A 24,282-nucleotide genomic window follows, 5' to 3' on the forward strand; every position below is an offset into this window, starting at 1 on the left:
AAATCTTTCATCAAACATTTTTGAAAATATTTATAAAACGTTCAAATTTGACTAAGGTAGAAACCTTAATTGTTCTAAAAATATAAGTATTCTAGATTAATTTGAAAGTCATAATGACCCGTTTTATGAACTGACCTTAAAACTAACTGTACACTTAGAAACCGGGATTCGAACTCATGACAGTTAGATAAGGAATCTGATTGACTACCATCGGATTCAGGTAGACACAATGTTGAAATCGGAGGATCGAGGTTATTACAAATATTTTACAAAGCTCCCCAATTATTAAAAATTGGCTCAAAAAACAAGGAGCAAAAATATTTATAGAAAATCGAAAAATCAATGGAAACTGAGGTACGATCAGCTAAAATCAATGAAAAATGAATTCCTCTTCGTTCAGAATCATTTGAGCATGTTCGGGTTTATTAAAAATAAATTTTATTTTTGTAAATTTTCGATGAATCAATGTTTTTTCGCAAAAAAAAAATCGTCGAATCTTTTTTTTGAAAATGATGATTGCAGTTTAACTTTACTGTTGCTTAAAACATTTTCTATCATTAAAATTCTAGCTCTAAAAGATTTTTCATCAGTCATACTCGATTTAAAGATAAAATTACTCCGTTACATAAATTAATCACTTTACATGTCACCACTTTGAAATATAATTACAAAACTATTTTTTGTAATTACCGAAAATGTTCAAAAAATAAATAAAAAATCAACTTATAGATGTTTTTTCCAGTCTTTTAAATTGAAATTATTGAATAAATCTAGCCCGCAAGCTCAATTGAGCTTTAAATTTAGCCCGGCCTCCAAAAACTTTGAGCACCCCTGCTCTAAATGACCTCCTAAACACGGAAAAAATAAAAAAGCTAAAAAAACTGTGCAGTAGAGGGTTAAAATTATCAATTGTTCAAATTTCTTACAAAACAAGGCGAGCCCTTTGGAGTTCAGTTAGTTGAAATAATTTTCCTGTTGATCAAAAACTTGTGAATTTCTGTGAAAACATAAATTATGTTTTCGGCAAAAAAAAGTTAGAACGATATTAGGGGACCATCTATAAACCACGTGGACACTTTTTTGGGAATCTGTTACCCCCCCCCCCCCCTCGTGGACAATTGTCCATACAAAAAAAAAACTTTTTTGTATGTATCGTGGACAATCGCCATACCCCCCCCCCCTTAACTGTCCACGTGGTTTATGGATGGTCCCTAGGTCGTTGCAAATATTTTTCATAGTTTATGTCACCCCCCCTCCCCTTCTTCAAAGTCGGCCTGAATAATCAGGGATCATTTTTTTCGAAAAACTTCAAAATTTTTACGAAAATGAAAGTTTTAGCAACTGAAAACTAGGTAAAATACATTTCCATGCGTTTATAATCATTTTTACCATATTTGAACTCCTTTGAAAAAATGTTAAATTTCCATGAAATACAGAAATAAAGTACAGTCCCACGAAAAGTTTTTTTTTTTTTCGCGAAAAAAAAATTCCGTCAATGCATCGATATTTTGAAAACTAATGATTGGAATTCTTTTTAAAACACTTTTTTCATCCAAATGTTGAAACCTTGGCTTGTTATTTAAATTTTTATTTTTTATTTCTTTTGCAAAAGGGCAACTATTTTCAAAAATCGATAATAACTAAAAAAAAAATTCCATCGAGTCAGGATTAAAGGAGAGCCACAACTTAATTTTGTGCTCAATTTTTTTAAAAAAGAAAAACGCTTTCTTTCTGAAATGCTTTTGTCAAAAATTAGCTAAATATCAATAAGTTCATGAAGTATGTATCTTATTCTGAACTTCAAAATTTGTTTATAAGCATAAAAAAGTTCCATTTAATTAAAACCTAAAAAATGGACTTTTTACAATATTGTTCAGAATTTTTATTGAATCATTAGTTTCAATTTATTTAATTTTTTTTTTTTCATTTGAATACAGAGCAAAAATATATTTCTTTTATTAAGAAGGAAGAACTTTCTTGAAATTAAAAAATATATGAAATTTATTTAATTAAAACTATTTTATATTTTTAAAAATGAGAGTAAAAGATTGTTTTTACAATTCACGGCGGCTTTCACAAGTTTGACTGAACTGATCTGAAATAGTCAAATTTAAATATATTTTTTGTTCCCTTATTTTTGAGACAAGCGAAGTTTTCAAAAGGAAGCGAAATCCATTTTTAAATTTAACCTTTTTTTCGTTTTTTTTTTTCATTTGCGAGACACCAATTAAAAAAATTGTTTGTCCCCACCTTCAATACTGTTTGAAAACAAAATCAAAGATTCCAGAATAGGTGCACCTACCTTAAATATATACCATATAATTTAAGTTTATATAAGTCCGCGGACGGACACCGGACCTGGTCCGCGCATTTAGTTCAAGCGCACACAGGGTGATTATCGTTATTCAGCAGACGCGCCGAGCGCGCTTGCGTATCAAGTTCAACCAAGTAACAGGATACCGATCATTAGCCTACGCGAAGAGATCCGACGGATGGACGGCCGGACAGTGTCAGTGGCCTGTCTGGTGTTTGTTCCGGTGATTTGAGGAGAATCTGTGACCGAGTCAAAGCTTTTTTTTATTTTTTATTTTACATACATTTTATAAAATTTAAATTTGACAAATTTTGTGCCATTTTCAGATGGATCCAAAAATCAAACTTGTTAAAAAGAAGATTTTAAACAAATTTCGCAACCTAGCCACATTAAGTTTGACACTCAATCCACTCCATCCCCATTTCATTCTCGTTAGAAAGTTCGTCGCCTGTCCGCCCATATCTCGGCCGTTGAAATCACTTGTTTCTACCAGCCGCTCGTTTCATCAAACACCTTTGCGTGAAATCAATGTCACTTCTCTCTGTCGTCGTCACTCGTCTGTGTGTCGAATATGCTAATTAAGTAGTAGCCACACAGCAGCAAACCTTAATACACTGAACTTTTTATTTATTTACTTTTTTTTTGGAACGCCGCGACACCGCGAATCAAATAACATAGCGGTAAATATGAAATCGACTCGCGGCGTTCCAATCGATGTGGTGGTGGCGGCGGCGGTTTTGGGGGTCTGAAAATATTTTTCATTTGTTTAACCTGTTAGGGAATCGAAGCCGAATCAATAAACCGTGAAAAGAGTTTGTGAGGGGAGGAAATAGCGGGAGGGAGTTTGTAGTGGGTATCGATTTTAGCAAAAAATAAAAACAATGTTAGTTTTATCTATATTCTGAATGTAAAACTGCTCAACTTTATTAAACCAAGGCAAATTGGAATATCTTGTATAAAATAATTTCAACAAATGACGATTCTCCCCTATAAAATTGACACATTTCGATTTCGGTTTGGGCGGCGGAAGTTGTCCCACTTTTCCGGCCACAATGCCAAACCTTTGTCGCAGTCGTCCGGTTATCCGAAAGCGGCGGTGCATTGACGGAGATTGATCTGGAAAGTGGCGATGATTTAATTTGGAAAGTGAAAGCCGATAAAATTCTTGCGTGTGGTTGTTTTTTTTTATGCGGTGAATTTTGAATGTAAACATTCGTGACGATTGACGACGACGAGATGGAAAGCGATCTCCGTCGAAATTGGAAGTTGTTAAAATTTAATAGCGTGAAATAGAGCCGTTTAGCGCCTTTCGGAGTCAGTTCAAATCTAGCGTCAAGTTCAACTTTGAAACAATCAACGTGGTGTGACTGGTGTGACGGGTTTAAAATTATATTGATAATTTAGTTGTTTATTGAATTAAGGAGACTTTAACAGAGAAGTGTCCCTGTCATTAGGCTTCGGTTGTTTTTTTTTCGCAAAAAAAATATGTAACGAAAACTAATGATAGAAATACATCTGTTATGTATTGATATATTATGCATTTGACACCTTTCTTTCTTTGAAAGTTGTCAATTACTGAATAAAAGATTCAGTTTTCAGTACAATAATTTGTTATAGTTGCTATTTTATACTATTTTGTTGCAAAATATTAACCAAAATTAGAATCAGAACAATTTTTGATAAATTTAAAAATTTCCCGGGATTTTCCGGGAAATTTGTTGAAAATTTCAAGTTTCCCGGGAATTCTGTAACCTCGTGAAATTGGACGCTTTTTTCGTGGGGAAATGCTGTATTTTTAAACGAGACTAAGAAGGATTAAAAAATCATCAATGCTGGAGAATGCATTTTGAAGCGTTTCCAATTGATTGCACTTCTATTTCCATTAAAACTCTTAATCTTTTTTACTTTATTTTGATGCTTCCTGATTTTTTAGGTCAATAGGAATGGTAGGCAAATAAAGCATGAAAAATATTAACAGCAATTTCCATTTTTTTATGTTCTCAGTTAAATTGGAATCAATAAAAAAATGTTTTTAAGGTCCCAGTTTAACATTCCTTTGAATAGTCCGACTTATTTGCTTTCTAATTATGCGTTCATAAAGCACAAATGATTGTTTTACTGTAAACTTAATCTTACGCCGTTGCAAATATTTTTTGAATTTTATCTCCCACGACTCTGTCGGGAGAGGCGGGGAGCAAAATAAAAATTCCAAGCCGAGGTTTCAACACTTGGATGAAAAAGTGGTTTAAAATGTATTTCACACCAGTCCAGTTGTTTTACAATCATTAGTTTTCAAAATATCTATGTATTGAGGGGAGTTTTTTGGATCGCGAGAAAAAATCCTTTGGGGACTGTACATTGGTATTTCATTTAAAAAAAATTAAAGTGTTGTTAAAAGAGTTTAAACATGCTAATTATGATTATAAACGCATTTTAAATGGGTTTCAGTTTATTAAACTTTTCACGGTATAGAGTAAAGCGGTGTATGCACTTCGGAAGGAATCGGTCAAGAAAAATTTCAAATGGGCAGCAGCGGTAGCGAAAACAAGCCAGAGAGGGTGAAGAAAAGCCCCAAGAAAACACCCATGGCAGATTTATACGTAGAGAGCTGTATTTCACCTTCCTGATTAAGAAAGTATGCGATTTATAATCTATTTGTTTTTTTTTTTTTTGAAAATTGCATCGTTTTGTAGGGAACTACAGTAAGGTTTTTTTCTCAAAATTCATTTTTCCTAAAAGAATTGCTCTTTTAGGATAAATGAAAACAAGCAAAATCTAAACTTAGAAATATGTACCCTCCCTGTAAAGGCTTGTGAATTGATCTCAGTTGAAAGCATTTCCAAATCTCTGAATTGCAAATGCAACATCCTGGAGCAGAACTGTTAAATTCTAATAAACACTTATTGAACTAAATTGAAATTTTCCGTAAACAAGTTGCATTTTTTTTATTTATTAAGAAATTTGTTTCGTGTACAGTTATGCCTCGGTTTTGCACGCCTCGGTTTTGCACTGCCCCGGTTTTGCACCGTTCAGCTGCCTCGGTTAAGCACGGCCCAGTGCTTAACTGAAGCACAGAGCTTATGGGTTTCTGGCTAAATGTGGATATCAAATGATCAGGTTTTTTTTTTCAATTATTCGGATGAAATAACAACATTGTTAGAATATACTCCAAATTTTCACAAAACTACGTTTTTCGAAAAAAAAACTCAAAATATAAATTTTTACAATATGGGTATCTATCGATCGGGATTTTTTCATACATTTCGAATGTAATAACAACATTTTTTTGAAAATACTCCAAATTTTCACAAAACTACGTATTTTCGAAAAAAAAAATACTCAAAATTTCCGTTTTAACATTGTAGGTATCAAACGATCGGGATTTTTTCATACATATCGAATGTAATAACAATATTCTTTGGAAATACTCAAAATTTTCACAAAACTACGTATTTTTGTAAAACTTTTGAAAATTTCAGTTTTTACAATATGAGTATCAAAAAATCATTTTTTTTTTCAAAAATACGTAGTTTTGTGAAATTTTTTATTATTTTCATTTTTTTAATAACTTTCGAAATGTATGAAAAAATCCCGATCGTTTGATACCCACATTGTAAAAACGGAAATTTTGAGTATTTTTTTCAAAAATACATAGTTTTGTGAAAATTTTGAGTATTTTCAAAAAATATTGTTATTACATTCGAAATGTATGAAGAAATCCCGATCGTTTGACATCCACATTGTAAAAACGGAAATTTTGAGTAATTTTTTTTCGAAAATACGAAGTTCTGTGAAAATTTGGAGTATTTTCAAAAAAAAATTGTTATTACATTCGAAATGTTTGAAAAAATCCCGATCGTTCGATACCCACATTGTAAAACGGAAATTTTGAGTATTTTATTCGAAAATACGTAGTTTTGTGAAAATTTTGAGTATTTTCTATAAATGTTGTTATTACATTCGAAATGTTTGAAAAATACCGATCGTTTGATACCCATATTGTAAAAATTGAAATTTTGAGTATTTTTTTCGAAAAGACGTAGTTTTGTGAAAATTTGGAGTATTTTCTAAAAATGTTGTTAAATTTATTTTCAAAATACAGAAAAAATACGTATATTTGTGAAAACTTTCATGAAATAATCATTTTAATGGATAGCTGACATCATCCCGATTCCAAAACACTATTTTTTTTTATGTTTGCATGATTTTTCGTCGCCAATGTCTCCCATATAGCCAAAATGTGCTCTGTGCCTCGGTTATGCACGCCTCGGTTTTGCATCCCCCATATGCGGTGCTAAACCGAGGCATGACTGAATTGAAAATTTTATAGAAAAACTAAATTAAAAATTTTTTTTATTGATATCTGTAATTACGGTAATTGATATCTGTAAAAACCGGATTATCAAAAATGAAAAAAATAACAGCATTTTGAAAAACATTTCATAGAAATTTAAAAATCAAATTCGACATCTCCGCGTTAACGAGATTTCTTTGTATGGATTAAAAAGTAAACAGCCTTCAATGTTACTGTTTTTGAGACGTGCAACAATTAATTTCATCGAGTTTTACGCATTATATTAACCAGTTATGGGACCATCCATAAACCACGTGGACACTTTAGGGGGGGGGGGGGGTATGGCGATTGTCCACGATCCATACAAAAAAGATTTTTTTTTGTATGGGCAATTGTCCACGAAGGGGGGGGGGGGGGTTGAGATTCCTAAAAAAGTGTCCACGTGGTTTATGGATGGTCCCTATACAAAAACAGTGAACCTTTTAAAAAATTCCGATTCTGAAAATGCTTCAATTTTTAGGAGTTTTTCGAGCCTACAAAGATTCAAGGCAAATAAATTATGCAACAAATGATGGTAATGACTCTAACAGATGCCCTGATAATACTTTTAACAGTATGGAGCCGTTGGCGCCCTTTAGAGCCATCACCATACGTTTTGAGTTACTAATTTATTTTGACCGAATTACTCAAGATGATAACCCAAATCGCATTTTTCTCTATCAAAATTTATGAACTTTTTCGATTGGGCGTATTTAAGAGGGACTTCTAACGATGCTTTTGGCACAGGGTTGGATATTTTAAACTGTTCCGTTTTTAAGATATAAGGTATGAAATTAAGGTAAATTTTGTACCAAAAATACATCCATTATTGTAGCCCACTAATACCCAATTATGGCGAACTGTCATGAAAAAATATTCAAAACATACTATACTAACACTATGATACATTAAAAAACAACAGTTTGTTAACATTCCAACGCCCAAGGCTCCAAAAAAGTTGGAACGGTAACTTCAACTCAATGGTTCTCGGTCATAACTCAACCAATCAAGATGATTCTTCTTTCCAGTGATTTGTTAGGATGTCTAGATGATTCTAGAACTTTGCAGAACTTAATTTGATCAAATCTGTAATTTTTGCGATCAAAAACATCGTTCCAACTTTTTTTTCGCGTGTAAAAAAAAAATCGCCGAAAATTCCGCGGAGGCAGTCGTTTTGGAAAAAGTTGGAACGATGTTTTCGGTCGCAGAAATTACAGATTTGTTCAAATCAAGTTCTGCAAAATGTTTGTTTTGGGAGGCTTGGGCGTCCGTGTAAGTTGGACATGCGTTGGACGTTCCAGTGTTAAATACATTTTAGAATGGAACCACGAACGAAACGAAAAAAAAACGAAACTATTGGCACTACGCCCCCCGGGGCATGGCCTTCCTCTAACGTGGGATTTCTGCTCCAGCGCCTCTGACGAGACAGGAGAAACCGGGACCGACGTTTTACTTCACCATCCGATAGAAGCTCAGTGGATAAGGCGGGAATCGAACCCGCGTCTCATAGCATCATCGGGATCGGCAGCCGAAGCCGCTACCCCTGCGCCACGAGACCCACGTTTCCCAGAATGGAACCACGTTTCTGTGAAAAAATGCACATGTCGTATTTTTTATGGGCCATACTGTAAAATGTGAAAATGAAAGTTACTGTTAATAACGGATGCTGGCCGATGCAGTAAAACACGCAGATGTACGACGAAAACACAACAACTTTTATTCGTCACAAAATACAAACAAATAGCTTCACTGCACCAAGTCCAGTCTGTGGACGAGGGTGCGAGGAGTGGCAGAACGCGAAGTGTTCGCAACGAAGGTCTAACTGTTCTGATTCTGCTGCTGTACAAGACCAGCTGATCGATGCGAATTAGCGTAGAAAGGCTCGGACAGGCAAACTATTGTCTTTGCCTAATCCGACGACGATCAGCTGGTTGAGTCCAGCAGCAGAAATCCAGACACTGCACTATGGGTGCAGGTCATGTATTTGGTGGACAAAATGGTGGGAAGCAGTTCAATGAGTTTTGAACATACTCCCCGCCGAATTCGTAAGAATTCCAAAACTGCATGGAATGCAAATTTTGGACACCATTTTTGAGACGCTGGACCCTCCCCGCCTTGACCTGGCAGGAATGTATCTTCGTTGTCGATCTTGATGTTCTCGTACAGGTCCTCGACGTCCTGCACTCGTGCGCGGTGTGCTACGTGCACCTCTTGTTGGCTTGTTTCAGTGGGAAGCCCTCCCCGCCTTGTCACGTGCGCCGACGTGCCACGTGGATGGTGGTCTTGAGCGGGACTTCCCCGCCGTGATGGTCGGCTACTTCTGTCCTGGACTTGCGGCTCCATTTTGTCCTTGGTTGTGCGGGACTGGAACTGGCGGATGACCGGAAGGCTGCCGAATACCACTCCCTCGTCGATTTCCTCCAGCATGTCCACCGAATCGGCCTTCGGCGGTTTGGAAGAGCGGCTTGGTGAGGACGTGGTAGATCGATCCGCTTCGTACGTGGTGCGCACCTGGACCTAGCACCAAAGGCGGTTACTAGCGTCCATGTCTGCGCGAATAAAATGGCGATTCCAGGTACAGGTGTCTTCTTGGTGGTTGGCGTAGTGCACGGAACGAGCGCTCCGCAGTCAGACGTGACGTGACGGGCGCATCCGTGGCCAGAACTTCACTTGAACTGCACTCGCTCACCCGTTTTGCTGGTCGCTGGGAATCGCACCTTCAGCTGCCGGAATCCTTGGCGCGGATTGCAGCTGGCCAACGATCTTGGCACGTCGTCGGCGATGGTGGTTCTTTGCGCGTTCCCTCGTCAGCAAAATGGTGCAAACTCCATTGCAGCTCCACAGACTGGTCGTGATGATGATGGCTTGAGCTGCTTCACCTTCTGGCACCGGAACGTTGGCATCCGGCTCGATCGGACCAAAATGTTAATAACGGATGCTGGCCGATGCAGTAAAACACGCAGATGTACGACGAAAACACAACAACTTTTATTCGTCACAAAATACAAACAAATATCTTCACTGCACCAAGTCCAGTCTGTGGACGAGGGTGCGAGGAGTGGCAGAACGCGAAGTGTTCGCAACGACGGTCTAACTGTTCTGATTCTGCTGCTGTACAAGACCAGCTGATCGATGCGAATTAGCGTAGAAAGGCTCGGACAGGCAAACTATTGTCTTTGCCTAATCCGACGACGATCAGCTGGTTGAGTCCAGCAGCAGAAATCCAGACACTGCACTATGGGTGCAGGTCATGTATTTGGTGGACAAAATGGTGGGAAGCAGTTCAATGAGTTTTGAACAGTTACTTTTACACAGTATTCGTTGCATTGCATTTAAGTTCTTAGTTTTTTTTTACTCATGGATTTTGCAGCCTAACCAGAAAATGTTCAATTACAATGAACTATAGTTTGTGAAATATGTTGTGTTACACAACACTGTTTACCCGGTTACATAGTTTGTTGTATTACTAACCCCTTGAGGTTATACAATTTTACAACATGCCCAGCACCGATCAATGCGTGTGAGAAATTACGAGACCCACTTCCGATTCGAGATGCAAATGCAACATCACACACAATTCAATCCCACCCAACCACCTTTAATCGTCGGTTTAATTACAATAAAACCCATGTTCCGGCTCTCGATTACTAACCCAATGATGCAATGGCTCTCTTAAGGCTCAAAACGCACCAATTCAGTCGACGCGCTCAAAGTATCACTTTACATCGCTCAACTCAATTATTATGACCACATCAGCAAAAAACGACGCCCTTAGTCGACGATTGTTAGTCGGTTGTACTAAGGCGTGAGAAAAGCGCATTCAAATTCGTGTTACTGCTGCTGCTGCCGTGGACCATTCGCCTTAATATCTTCATTAGGGAAAAAACGAACGGAACTGACGAAATCGCGCGCAGACGTCTGAATCAACTAAAGAGAGACTAAGGAAGTTGTGGCGCGGCTCACACCACAGCTCAAACAATGCGCGAATTGTGTGTTTGTACTGTGTAAGCTTGAGCTTTTTTTTTTGCTGCTGCCACTACTGTTAAGTCTGACCAAGGAAATGAGGAACTTGGGGGCTTGGTGATTGCAGATTAAGAGCTAGCAAAAAATGTTGGTGGAAAATTACGAGAGTGCATGCAAATTGAAATTTACATGGTTGTGGTTGTGTTGTTGGTTGAGCGCAAATATTTTATTTTCTCTATTTTTAACGATTAATTTAGATTTCATTTCCTGATCGTTAAGGGTTGGGTCATTGAAGCGTAATGTTGTGAAATGTTTGGAATGTTGGGAAGTGGCTTTTCTTTGCGCTGACGATGAGATGTTTATAAAACAGCACATAAAAATATAGTTGAAATAAATTTAAAATGACAGGAAAGTGAAAGATTTGTTTAAATGTCATCGGTTAGTAGTCATAGCTCATCGATTTAAACTTCAATTTAAAATGAGGGTAATTCTCCGACCGGATAAAAGTCAGTTCCCGTAATCGTGAATTGTGTTCATGAATTTGAGAACCACGAAAGAATCATAACGTTTATAGTGCAAAATTCACCATATTCATGAATAAATTTCTTCGGGGTTCTCAAATTCATGAACACAATTCACGATTACGGGAAAAAAAAATTGTGCGCCAGCTCACACTGCAGTTGTCCCGACTCCTCTTCAATTTGCGTGAAACTTTGTTCTAAGAGGAAACTTTGGTCCCTGATCATGAATCCGAGCTCCATTTTTCGATATCTCGTATCAGCCTGAAATGGTGATAGTTTGAAAATTTGGTGTAAAAGGTACTTTTAAGTAAAATTGGACGCCTGATTTGATGGCGTACTCAAAACTCCGAAAAAAACGTATTCCTTATAAAAAAAATGTATAAAAATGGTTTCAAAAATTCTGCCATTTTTCGTTGCTCTACTGAAACAAAATTGGGACTTGTAATTTTATGGGATTTAATGTAATTTTCGAATAATAACCCAGAAGGATATTTTTTCGTTTAAAATACTTTTTTTTCATTTCAAAATTTTGTGTTTTTTTTTTTTTTTGAGAGGAGCGGTCGTGGCTGAATGGTTACGATGTTCGCTTTATAAGCGAATGGTTCTGGGTTCGATACCCATCTGCTCCCAACGAGAAAGTTCTGAACTCATTGAATTTGGAATTAATGAAAAAACTTCAAGCTCACGGCGGGGTTCGATCCCCTGTCCTTAGGATTGGCAAGCAAAATGCTTCCACTTAACCATGGAGCATTGGTAGCTTGAGGAGGAATTAGACTGGTATAGTTGAATCCAAGAATCGGACAAAGAGTCAAATTGAATGCAAGTTGAACATCAGAACTCAAACAAGATTGCATGCAAGATTGCAAAGCGCAGTTGAAATTGAATCTAAAAATACCTCGCTGTAAATAGCCTGGGCGACTGATAGAATTCATCCAATAAGAGAACACAACGAAGAATTCGAACAACAATGCCAAAGGTCGTTACCACTCGCCTAGGGTGGCTCCTCAGACCATTCACCTTCCCAAAAACCGTCCAGCTCCAAGCGAAACTTACTTGGAGATACAGTGGAGATTTTCCCTCATCCTCTTAAAAAAGTTGAGCATTAACATTTCCGGCCTTCCAAATCCCTTTTCTTGTCCCTGGTGCGAGGTGGAGATGGGAGCAGCTGGCAATGGACGGCTGCCATGGTGGTGAGAATCTGGTTCAGGTGGAATTGGTTCTATTCCCAATTATCGATTCCTAGGCAACTTGGGCTTAGACAATCATCACATCACATGGCGAAAATCCAGTCTGCAATCCGCTAAAATCACCGTCTCCTAGCGAAGCGAAGCGAGTTCAAAATTTTGTGTTTTTTGTAACTTTGCAGGGTTATTTTTAAGAGAGTTACAATGTTCTACACTTACAAAAAAATATGCATAAACAAATGGGGTTTGCTTGTAACCATCACGAGTTGATCGTAGCTATTTGTAATTTTGAATTGAATTTGTTCCATCATTTTCTAGGTCAAAAGAAGCCTGTGCACGGAGAAAAAAGAGTTCCCAAAATCGTGAACAAGCGTTCATGAAAATGGGAACCACGAACAAAGTGTTCAAATTCCATGGTACGTTTTTCAAAATCGAACGGTGGGATTTGAACACTTTGTTCGAGGTTCTCATTTTTATGAACACTTGTTCACGATTTTGGGAACTCTTTTTTCTCCGTGTAGTGTTGGTTATAAAAGGACCTCTCTGAAAAATAGTGGCACGGAAAAAAATCCAAAATACATATTTTAAATTCCGCAAATTAAAGCCTATAATTCAAAATGCCCTAAATAAGTGTCCTTCCAAAGAAACTCTTGATTCTAAAATTTCAAAATATTTTTATTAACTCCTAAAATACCAAACGCGCGGAAAACTCGGTTTTTTTATATGGAACCAACCTAGTTTTTCGTGCGCTTGGTAGTTTAGACAAGCAGAGAATTTCACGAAAAAAAACCATTCTCGAACATTGAAATTTTCCAATTTTAAAATTGAAACAAATCTAGAGTTTTATTTGAAAAGGTCCTAAAAACATATAAAACACATTAACTCATAAGATCTTTTAATAAAAAACTCTAGACATAATTTCCGAGTTAAGGTCAGTTTTAAAATGAAAAACTACATTATCGGTAGCAATGTTTATTTTGCATCTTTAAAAAAAATTACTATTATTTCGATTATTGTCCAAAAATTACTTTTTTTCGAAAATTTATAACTCTGGTACCAGATTATGCGCAAAAAATTTTTGGTCCTCAAATCTCAAATTAAAAAGTTACAGTAAAATGTGAAATGAAATAAAAAATTTAAACTACTTGCCATGGCTTCAACATTTCAATGAAAAAAGTGTACACGAAAAACGTACCATTAAATTTGAACACTTTGTTCTTTGGTTCCCAATTTCACGAATTTGGAAAAAAAAAATTCGGTGTAGTGATTAGAACAACTTGCAAAAAATCAAATTTTTGTCAATTTTTTTTTTTGCGAAATACCAATGATGTACATTAGGGTGGTCCAAATCCGGGCTTTTTTGGGGGCTACCCCCTGAAATCATAGATTGACCCATCACTAGGCTAAATTCCAAATTTGAGGTCATTCTGACCACGGGAACCCCTCTCTCCAATTGCTTAATGTTGTAATATATGAAGATAATCAACTGTTTCAGATTTTTACGTGTGGAGGGCTCAATATTCGTCCAATCTATATCAATTCTCAGATGTAGAACCTTCATTAAATTTTGAACAACTTTCCCTAAGACACCATATTTTAAAGATTTTTGATGAAAAGTTATTCGCTTCCAAAAAGGACTGTTTTTGCGCGGCCTGCTCAAAGGGGCAACATAATAGGCGCACTGCGCAAAAAGGATCCTTTTCGGAAGCTAATAACATTTCAGCAAAAAATCTCAAAAATATGGTGTCTTAGTGAAAGTTGTTCAAAATTTAATGAAGGTGCTACATCTGAGAATTGATATAGATTGGACGACTATTGCGCCCTGAACATAAAAAACTTAAACAGTTGCTTTTCTCCATACATTTTGACGATTTTCCACATACAAACTTCAAGCGATTGGAGGGAGGGGTTCCCGTGGTCAGAATGAGCTCAAATTTGGAATTTAGCCTAGTGATGGGTCAATATGTGATTTCAGGGGGTAGCCTTAAATAAGCCCGGATTTGGACCACCCTAATGTGCATACTTCAAAATTTCTTTTAAAAAAATAACAATTTTTGTTATCTGGTAAAATCCAGGAAGGTGCTGTGTCCTATCCCTCGCCTACTCCAGACCAAAATCCATGATAAAGCTGTCAGACCAAGACTGTCAGATCAAAGAGCAAAAAGTAAACAATCTTGGTCTTCGACGTATGTGTGTGCATCAAGAAAAGACAATTTAAAAAAGAATTTTATTTTTCCATTTCAATAACTGGTTTTCGGCTGCAAAATTAAATATACGCCAGAAAATGATTAAACAGTGCGACGTCCAGTACACCGACAGTTAAATGAGCAGTTAAGAGCCTTATTCCTCCACAATAATTTTTGATCACGTTTTCGGTTTACACCTGAACAATCTTGAAATTATTAATAATTTGTTATTCTTCTCGTTCCATCATTCCCTTGGTAGAATCCTGCTAAAAATGATCATCTAAGTAGGGAAATACCTTCTAATTTGTTTTCAGTGCTTGTAAAACGTCTATTGACATCGGAATTTTGTTGATTTCAGAAAAGATTTTTTTTTTCGAGTCAATCAACTGAATAAGACTGGTAAAAATACTTTTTAAAGTCAAATGAAAAAAATGTTTTTCTTGGTCCGTGTACCTATATTTTCTGAATCATAACCCATGACTTGCCGAAGAAATCGATCAAAAATTCCCTTCTCAAGATACAGATTGTCGAATATTCAGATGCCTTTCTAATTGTTTCACGAATTCGAATTCACTATCCAAAAACACGAAAAAATACTCTTACTTAATCGCCCAAAAAATCTAATTTCGATGATCTCACATCGCCCCACAAAATTAGCATTTCACACTATTACACACACGACTTACAATGTTGTGATGCTGCTCCTATGATGTATAATAATTACGCACGTATGCCGATCGTATCGGTTGTGCTGTGAAGTCATCACTCGATGACGCGTCGCGACGCCCGAAAGTAGTTTTCTCTTTCGTTTGAAGACGACGAAGCCTCGGGCACGACAATGTTGAAAATTTAAGAAAAAGTTCATTGTTTCCTCCGCCGCGGGAACCGAATGGAAATTAGTTTGTTTTTTTTTTTGTTCATGCTTTGTTCCGCGAGGCAGAGAGCGAAAGTGAGGGTTTAGGAGAGGGAGAGGTTGAGGGTTAAGGCGTCGTCAAGTTCAATGTTTCTCGACGGTGTGCAGTTTTCCGAAGGAGAAGAAGTAGAAGAGAAGAGAGGAAAACTTCACCGCCGTGGAAACAAACAAAATGCAGCGTGGATGTGAAAAAGTGTCAATTTTTAATTATTGTGGTGGAATTGTTGTGAGTGCGCGCGCACACACAAATGGAAAACTCGTTGTTATCTCAGGCCATTTTTCGGCGGGTCGATGAACGTGGGCTCGTGTTTTGTTTTTTTTCCTTCGAGTACAAAAGTTCAATGATCATCACACTTTGTGGCAATTTACATTTTTAGGGATTGTTTTTGAGTTGTACCCGCAATTGCGTGAAAGTTGGTTATGAACATAAGTTTAGCTATATTTTCAAATTTGTATCTTTAAAGATTTTTTGACAACGTTCCAAATTAGTTACGAAAATAAAAATGAATCTTATTAGCTGATAAATTAGATTAACTTTGTGAGAAATCGATCAGGAATAAAACTAACAAAAAAAGGCATTTCAAAATTACCCAAAACTCAAAATAATTAATTCTGCCAAATTTTGAAGATTTTCAAACGCATAACAGTATTTTTTTAAAGATGAGTTTCAACGAATGTGTTAAGCAGATTCCCTCAGAAATCTTTCAACATGTTGAAAATTGACCATTTTAGGAATCTAAACAGTTTGAAGGTGAAGCAACCTCCACAAATCGAATTATTAATATTTAAATTTTTAAAGTTCACGAAACAGCTTTACGATTGAAATCAAATTTAAATGCCAACTGGCGTTAGCTACGAGATGCGTGAGAAAACGCTAATCTTCTTCACATCACAAATCAACGAGTACAAAGTGGTTGTGCCTTCCAAAAGGCGCTAATGAAAATGTCTTAATATCGCGCGCTCTGGTGGTATGGTGCACTCTTCTTTTCCGCCTCGTCTATGCACTTATTTGCGTTGTTAAAAATTATGAGCACTTCTTTCGTTTCCCCACGCGAACAATAAGAAGCGACTGCTCTTCAATTGATTAGTGAGTCGCAGTTAAGTGTCTTTCCGCACGATCCGCAGCGCAGATAAGCGCCAAAAAACGCTCATTAGACAAATTGGATCGCGCGCGGCAACTCTGCGGCTTTCGCGATCGACCGTGAAAACGGCCACATTACCGTGATCGTCGTTGTTTTTTTACGTAACTAATTTGGCCTTTCTTTGGCTCTTTTGTTGCAGGGTCAGCGACATCTCGTGAGCGATGGGGAAAAGAAATCGGCTCCTGCCGATCGGCGCCATCTGTTGGCTGGTGGCGACGGCAACCTTCGCCAGGGCGTTCAACTTTGACGACGACCTTGAGGATCTGATCGCGGAGGAGTCGACGCTGGACGAGGAGGTGTACGGCGGTGGATCGGTGCTGCCGTCGGCCGTGTTCAACGGGGGTAAGCCGTTTTTGGCGGATCGCGATCCGTCGACCGGGGTCATTGACTTTAGCCACAAGAAGACGATCAACCAGATTGACCTGGACGACAAGACGCCGTACGAGACCAAGGACAGTCACGTGAGCGATACGAAGGACGTCATTTTGACGCAGTCTTCGCCGAATTTTCATGACTTTTTGAACCTTCCGGTAAAGTACACTCCTTCAAAGTTTGTGTACCCGTTGATTTCGAGTTCGTATGCGAACTTGAAGTACCAGGGCAGCAACAAGGTATCGAACCATAAGAATCTGACGGCAGCGATCGCGACTACGACCGTACCGCCCAAGTTCCAGTTTTCACGACCGGCTTATACGAACGCACGGTTGAACACGACGCGTCAACAACCGACCACGACCACTTCGGTGTCTTCAGCGTCTACCCGTTACACATATCCGACCACATCGGGACGACCGATCACGACGACGACGACGACAACCACGACTACAACCGAAGTCCCTCCGACGACACTTCCTCCGAAGCAACTCTTCACCCGATACCCCTACAAGAGTACCATCAAGAACAAGTACCTCGAGACGACCAAGAAGAACTTCTTCCCATCGACGCTGTCCATGCCAACGACCACGACCCAGAAACCAACCGCGACCGAACAGCAAACGACCCCAATCCGATCGTCGACCTACTACTCCCCCTCTGTCCGACCCTGGACCAACCCTAGCACCTACACGACCACCACCACGAACCAACCCACCATCCCACCACGTCCCGCCCACCCAATCCGCTTCGTCGAAGACGGCGACTACGAAGACGAAGAAGAGGACACCACCCCGAAGATCAACTTCACCATCCCGGCCCTCAAGTACGAAGGCAATCGCCCAGCTCCCTTCCGACCCCTTCCCTCGACCCACGTCCAACTGCTGAACCGCAAGAACGAATCCAGCAACAAGATCGAGCTGCCGAAGAACCCGAACGTGATGTCCCTGTCGGACATCTTCAACTCGATCGGACTGGACGACCAGCAGCGCGAAGATCAGCTGCAGCAGCAACAGCAACAGGAGCAAGAAAACACGATCATCTTCGAAACGACGCTGGCCGCGGCCACAGACCGAACCACTCCGCCGGCGATCGTGCTCATCCAGGACAACCCGCAAAACTCCAACGATCAGTACGTCAAGTACGAGGTACACCAACCGAACGGACATCGTCCGCAGCAACCGCAGGTCGAGGAACAGCAGCAATATCCACAGCAAGAGGTGCGTTACGAGGTGTATCAACCCAATGGACACCGCCCGCAAGCTCCGTCGCAAGAAGCCGATCTCGGACAGCACTACGTAAAATATGACGTCCAACAGCCGCAGATCAACATCGTCAAGTACGGACAGGTGCCCAGCATGAACAGCGTGGTGATCAGTCCGAACCAGCATTCGGCGACGTTCGTGCTCGGCTCGCAGCAATCGGTGGGAAGTTCCGCCGATGCGGGACACTTTGTCGGATCGGTTTCGCAGGGCTCGGCTTCGGCTTCCGCCCTCAACGGACATCCTTCCGGCTACCAGATGGGTCAGGTGTTGGACGAACCCAACGAGCCGACCAACGTGCAGGTCGGAACCTCCGTCAACGTTCAGGTTCAGGTCAAACCGCAGGACATCATCAAGACGACGAGCGTTCGCTTCCCGAGCGAAAGCGATGACAAGTACGAGAATGCGCAGATCATCAGCGGAACGCACAAGAGCGAGGTGTTGCCTCCGAATGGGCACTCCGCTCCGATTGGGTTGGGACCGAACCAGATGGTTGTGTTCCCCAGCAATGACAAGATCGACAATACCCTGCACGAGGTGTCCAACCGGATCGTGTTTGATGGATCGAACAATGATGCGCTGAACAAGAACGAACTGGCCGCGGGATTCCCGTCGGAACTTCCGGATGGGCTGACACCTCCTCCTCCGGAGAATGCCCAACTTTCGAAGCGTCCTCGTCCGCCAATGCCTGCCCAAGGACCACCTCCGTTCATGTACAAGGAGATCCAGCGTCGTCCCTTCCCGGGAGATCGCATCCGACCGGCACTTCAACTGCCCAACATCCTGCCCCAGTTCCGTCCCAACGCCAAGATTTCCCACGGTCATAATCCGTACCACAAGGAAGCCGGTAACTACCGCGTCCCACCTCCAGCCAAGAGTCTCCTCCCGAGCGGTCCTCCAATTCGCAAGGTCTTCACCGAACACCCGTCCTCCTTGCCAACCATGGCCAATCGCCGTCAGCCGCCAACTGCTAACCGGTTCATGTCCCGCATCAACACCGGACGTCCACAAGCCCCGACCTCGTCAATGGAAGGACCTCCGGAGAACCGTCGCTACTACCGCCTCCCACCTCCAATGCTGAAAGATCGCGTGTTCCACATCAACCCACCAAACCTAAAGCCACCACCGGTGTCCTCTTCCGCGTCCCGATTCGCCGAAAGTTACGCTCCACCAACGCCGGAAAAGACCGTCCCGCCACCACCTCCGCGTCGTCCGGAAGAACCGGAAACCAACGAGTTCCAGCGTGATCCACCGACCATCCTGAAGGGAACCCTCTCCGAAGACAACATCAACAACAACAAGCCCGTCCGACCAAAGCTGGAACCGGTCGTAACGCTGCAGATGCTCCAATCGAAGAAGCAAACCGAATCGCAAAAGATCCACAACCTCCCCTCCGGTCAGAAGGTCGATCTAGCGCTCGAAGGACACCCGCCGGTATCGAACCCGGCCGTTCAACAACCCCAGCCAAGCTTCAGCAACGACGGCAAGCAGCCCGTCTACGTCGTCTACCCGGTCAAGAGCACCCCCATGAAGATGGACCCCGCCCAATCCGCGAGCAGCATCGACCCGATCGTCGTGGGTCTCCGCGGCGATCAGTCCCCACTTCCACCGTCCAAGATCAGCCCCGGCACGGAGTACCAGAACACGCCCTTCTCGATCGCGTCCCACTTCGAGCAGGAACCGATCCTGATGGCCAAGGACAAGAAGCACCACCAGAAGGTGCACTTCCCGTACAGCTTGGAACGGCCAGACCCGCATGCGATCGCCGAAATCGACGCCAAACGCCAACGCCACGATCAGGCGACGATCGAGAAGAAGCAGGACACGATCTACAACATCGGCGAGGAACCCGTGAGCAAGGAGCAGCAACAACCGGTGGTGGAGGACTCTCCACTGATTTCGAGCAAGCTGCACCGCGTTGCCGAGAGCACGCCGATCGCGATCGCGTACACCCCGACCGAATCCACCTACAAGTACAAGCTGCAAAACTCTCCGTACTACTCGCCGTACGGCGAAACCCAAACCGAGGTGTCCTACCTCAAGGTGAACGACTACGACGAGTTCGGAAACCTGGCGCACCGCTACGAGCAGAGCTTCCAGGCTCCGTTCCAGGCGAGCATCAGCTTGGATCCCGTCAAGGTGACCAACCCGTACGAAGGATGGGCGGTCGTCACCGGAACTCCACCGCAAGCGCTGATCCAGGAACAACCCCAAGCCCAACAGCAGCAACAGCAGAACAAGATCGACCGATCGGATGATCACCACTTCGAGGACAGCGAACCCGCTGCGAGCAGCAAGAAGCAAGAAACGACCAACACTGGTGGCTTCCAGCCCGAGTTCCAGGGCGGCTTCCGGCCGATCTACGCCGAAGACGTCAAGCTGAGCGAGCTGGCGAATCCTGATCCGCAGTCCCGGAACGCATTTCTTGTAGGAACGCAAAGCGAAGAGGAGACAAAGTCGGAGGATTCGCCAGCCCCAACAATTGCGGCGGAACCTGCTAAAAAGCAAGAGTCGGCGTCAGCACCCTCTTCTGTTGAAAAGTTCGCCGACGAGCAGGAGGAAAAGCCGCTGTTTGGCGATCTGGAGGCGTTCTTCGACAACCTGACCAAGGACTACGATGACAACACGGAACCGTCCGGGCTGGACGACGACGAGGAGGACTTTGACGAGAGTACGTCCCGCGATGAGAACGGGATCGAGGGACGGAGTGCCACCTCCGGGGCGGAAGTGACCGAGAAGGTTGAAGCGACGAACGCAGCAAAGGCGGAAGAGGACAGCAGCGCACAGAGCGAAAAGAAAGGGCAAGAGTGAGTGGTTTGACAGGTGGGGAAAATAGAAAGGAAAAAGGAATCAACGTTATTTGGTCCAAGTTTGCCATGGGACAAACCTGGATCAAACGATCAAATTCTGACATTGCGAGCGGCGTCGCCGACGGCGCCTGCTGCGATTGAGACGAATAAGGAAGGAAATGCATTTTTTTGAGGTTACGTACGACAAAATCTCACATAGTAAAGCTAGATTTTACTAAAGAAAAGAAATTAAAAGAAATCGCCGTATCTTGAGTATCTAATGTTAAGTGTGAATTTTCTGGGCGCGAACAGCTTCCTCTATTTCAACTTCAATTGAAAACTTTTCTCAAACTCTTATTCACACACTTTTCTGCAGTTTTACAGTTAATAAATGCAAAAAAGAAGAGAAAAAAATATTTGCGTTAAAAAGAAACATACAAGAAGCTAGTCAGCTAAACTTAATATTAGATACTTGATAAACCAATTAACTAATAAATGAAGCAAAACAAGAGGAAAAAAAAGAAAACAAAAACGCAACTGAAAGAGAAAACCAACCCCCAAACACTCTCTCTATCCCTTTCTCTGTCCGTCCTTTGACACTAACCTGTATAGTTGTTATCATATTTGCTAAATTAAACGTGTAATTTAGGACTGATAATGTGGTACATGTAATAAAAAGCAGATAACGAAAACGAAGGAAAAAAACGAAAAACAGTATATCGAGTTAAGTTAGCGTAACAATACGAGAATCGCGAATGATTTGAGTGAAATAGCAAGTAGAAAATTCAACTTCTTGAAGGAAAGAAAAACAATCAAATCAAAACAGAAAGTAACAACAGTTCAGTAAGTAGAGAGGAGGAAAAAAGAGGTTGAAATCGGCAGCAAATTAGCGCGCGCGCGCAGCACACACTTCTTCTTCTTCTTCACGCTCTCTTCTTGCAGTCTGTCTCACTCACATTCTACTGTTATTCTGGTGATTGATGCTCTCACACGCGTGAAATCATCTAAAATGTTAAGTTATTTATTTATTTATTAGCTTCCGACTTCAGTTTTTTTGTTTGTGTTGTAACTATCGATATCTGCACACAAGCACACGCACACTGGCGTTCGAGGGGAAGTTTGAAAATAAGTGTATTTGCTTCCTCAATTAAAGTATTCAAGTGTTATACCTCAAGCTGAAGCAAAGTTTTGATTTTTCTGCGGGAAGCGAGAAAATTGTAAACACGGCGCTGTCAAGGTAAAAATGTAGATTTTAAATATGGTAATGAATAAAGGTAATAAATAAAAAGTTTTCATTGTTTCTTTTTAAATATCACATCTCCAAAAAAAAAGAAAAGGAAGTCTGTTGCAAAACCGAATTTAAAATTCTCTTAAATAACAATACGTTATAACAATCCCAAATTTGCAAAATTTCAAATAATTTACTAAAATATTTTCTTCCGTATACAGCTACGGCATTTTTTTTTTTTTTTTTTTGCAGAATGCTTAAATAAACGTTATACAAAGATCCATTTATTTAGTAATTTTTGCCCCTTATTTTAAGAGACATTCAAGAAAGGGAGAGACAATTCATAAATTAACAATTTTGGTTGACCTTAGAAATTACCTTAAAAACAAATAAAAAATATTAAAAACATTCGAAAAGAATAATTTAAATATTATTCGGGTAAATTTTACATAATTATAAATAAAACAAATAAAGTTTTTGAATTCTTTACGTTTGTAATTTTTAATAACTTTTAAAAATTTCTCAAATTTATTTAATTTTTGTTTTCAGATTAGGCTGGTACAAATTTTATTTAAAGTTTTTATCTCCACCAATTTAATTATTTTAAATTTGAAATTGGAATTTTAAAATTCCGGAATTAAAATTTTGGAATTTAGGGATTCTAGAATTTTGGAAATGTCAAATTTTTAAAATTTTAGATTTTTCAGATTTTACATTTTTGTTTTTTTATTATACTTGAAATTAAGAATTAATTAAAAAATTTATTAAATAAAGAATTTTGAAAATTAGATACATGGTGTCGATCCAAATCTCAAAACAAAATTCCCTGACTTTTCCCTGACCTCTCCAGACCGCCAAATTTTTTTTATTTTCTATTTTTACTAACATATTGTTTGGAGCGTTTTTATGGTTTCATGCATTTTCCGTTTTGAATATTGGAAATTTAAGATATTGAAAAATTTCAATGACTTTTTTATTTTATTTTTTTAACGCTGGATTCTGCAAAAACTTAAAAACTTTTCTTTTATTTTGTCAATCTTTTTATTCTTATCGAACATCCAAAATGAGCAACCATAAAAATGTCCTATGTTTTTTTATCTTGTGATGTCATTTTAAATGTTGCCCTTTACCCAGGGCTGAGCTGTAGGTTAGTCGAGGTTAGTCGTCGACTAACAAGTTCTTTAACAAAAATGTCGCCCTCCTTAAACCATTTGGCGCCCTTAGCAGGGCCCAAGAAAAACTTTGCATTTTGCAAATTTGCCAAGTTGCCGATTTGTGCTGCGCCTTCTTGAAAAAGATAAAGCGCCCCCTCGCCAAGTTGCGCCGCGAAACGCTGCCGCGTTTGTTTGGAATCAACTAGCAGTGCTCTTCAACTTGTTCCGTTTTGATGATTCTTTCCTTTTTCTAGATGCTGCTGAGCAATTCTCTACGAAATCGGTCTTTTTTCTTCAATTTTAATTTTTGTATTTTTTAATCCGACTGAAACTTTTTTGGTGCCTTCGGTATGCCCAAAGAAGCCATTTTGCATCATTAGTTTGTCCATATAATTTTCCATACAAATTTGGCAGCTGGCCATACAAAAATGATGTATGAAAATTCAAAAATCTGTATCTTTTGAAGGAATTTTATGATCGATTTGGTGTCTTCGGCAAAGTTGTAGGTATGGATATGGACTACACTAGAAAAAAATAATGCACGGTAAAAAAAATTTGGTGATTTTTTTATTTAACTTTTTAGTTTTATTTTTTTTTATTTTTCTATATGTTTTAGAGGACATAAAATGCCAACTTTTCAGAAATTTCCAGGTTGTGCAAAAAATCATTGACCGAGTTATGAATTTTTTAATCAATACTGATTTTTTCAAAAAATCGAAATTTTGGTCGCAAAAATTTTTCAACTTCATTTTTCGATGTAAAACCTTTGCATGGCAATTTCTCAGCAGCTAAGGGTCGTATCAACAAAGTCTGAAAAAGCAAAATATAGAGAATTATCTCAGCTTTTCAAAAATATTTTTTTCAAAACTGGGCAAACATGTGCACTAATTATAAAAAATGAAAAACTGTGACTATTTTTAA

General features: G+C 39.8%; 1 protein-coding gene across 3 annotated transcripts in view; it reads left to right on the forward strand.

Moving 5' to 3' along the window:
- The window catches only part of LOC120417858 (uncharacterized), a 78,982-nt gene extending 57,317 nt beyond the window's left edge, over positions 1-21,665 (forward strand). For all 3 annotated transcript variants that reach the window (XM_039580078.2, XM_039580079.2, XM_052711631.1), the window contains one exon: positions 16,696-21,665. In XM_039580078.2, the coding sequence (XP_039436012.1) occupies positions 16,718-21,001 (4,284 nt within the window). In that variant the 5' untranslated portion in view covers positions 16,696-16,717 and the 3' untranslated portion in view covers positions 21,002-21,665. The remainder of the gene's footprint in view (positions 1-16,695) is intronic.
- Positions 21,666-24,282: the final 2,617 nt, after the last annotated feature.

Source organism: Culex pipiens, chromosome 1 (assembly GCF_016801865.2).
Source record: "Culex pipiens pallens isolate TS chromosome 1, TS_CPP_V2, whole genome shotgun sequence".
Lineage (NCBI taxonomy): Eukaryota > Metazoa > Arthropoda > Insecta > Diptera > Culicidae > Culex > Culex pipiens.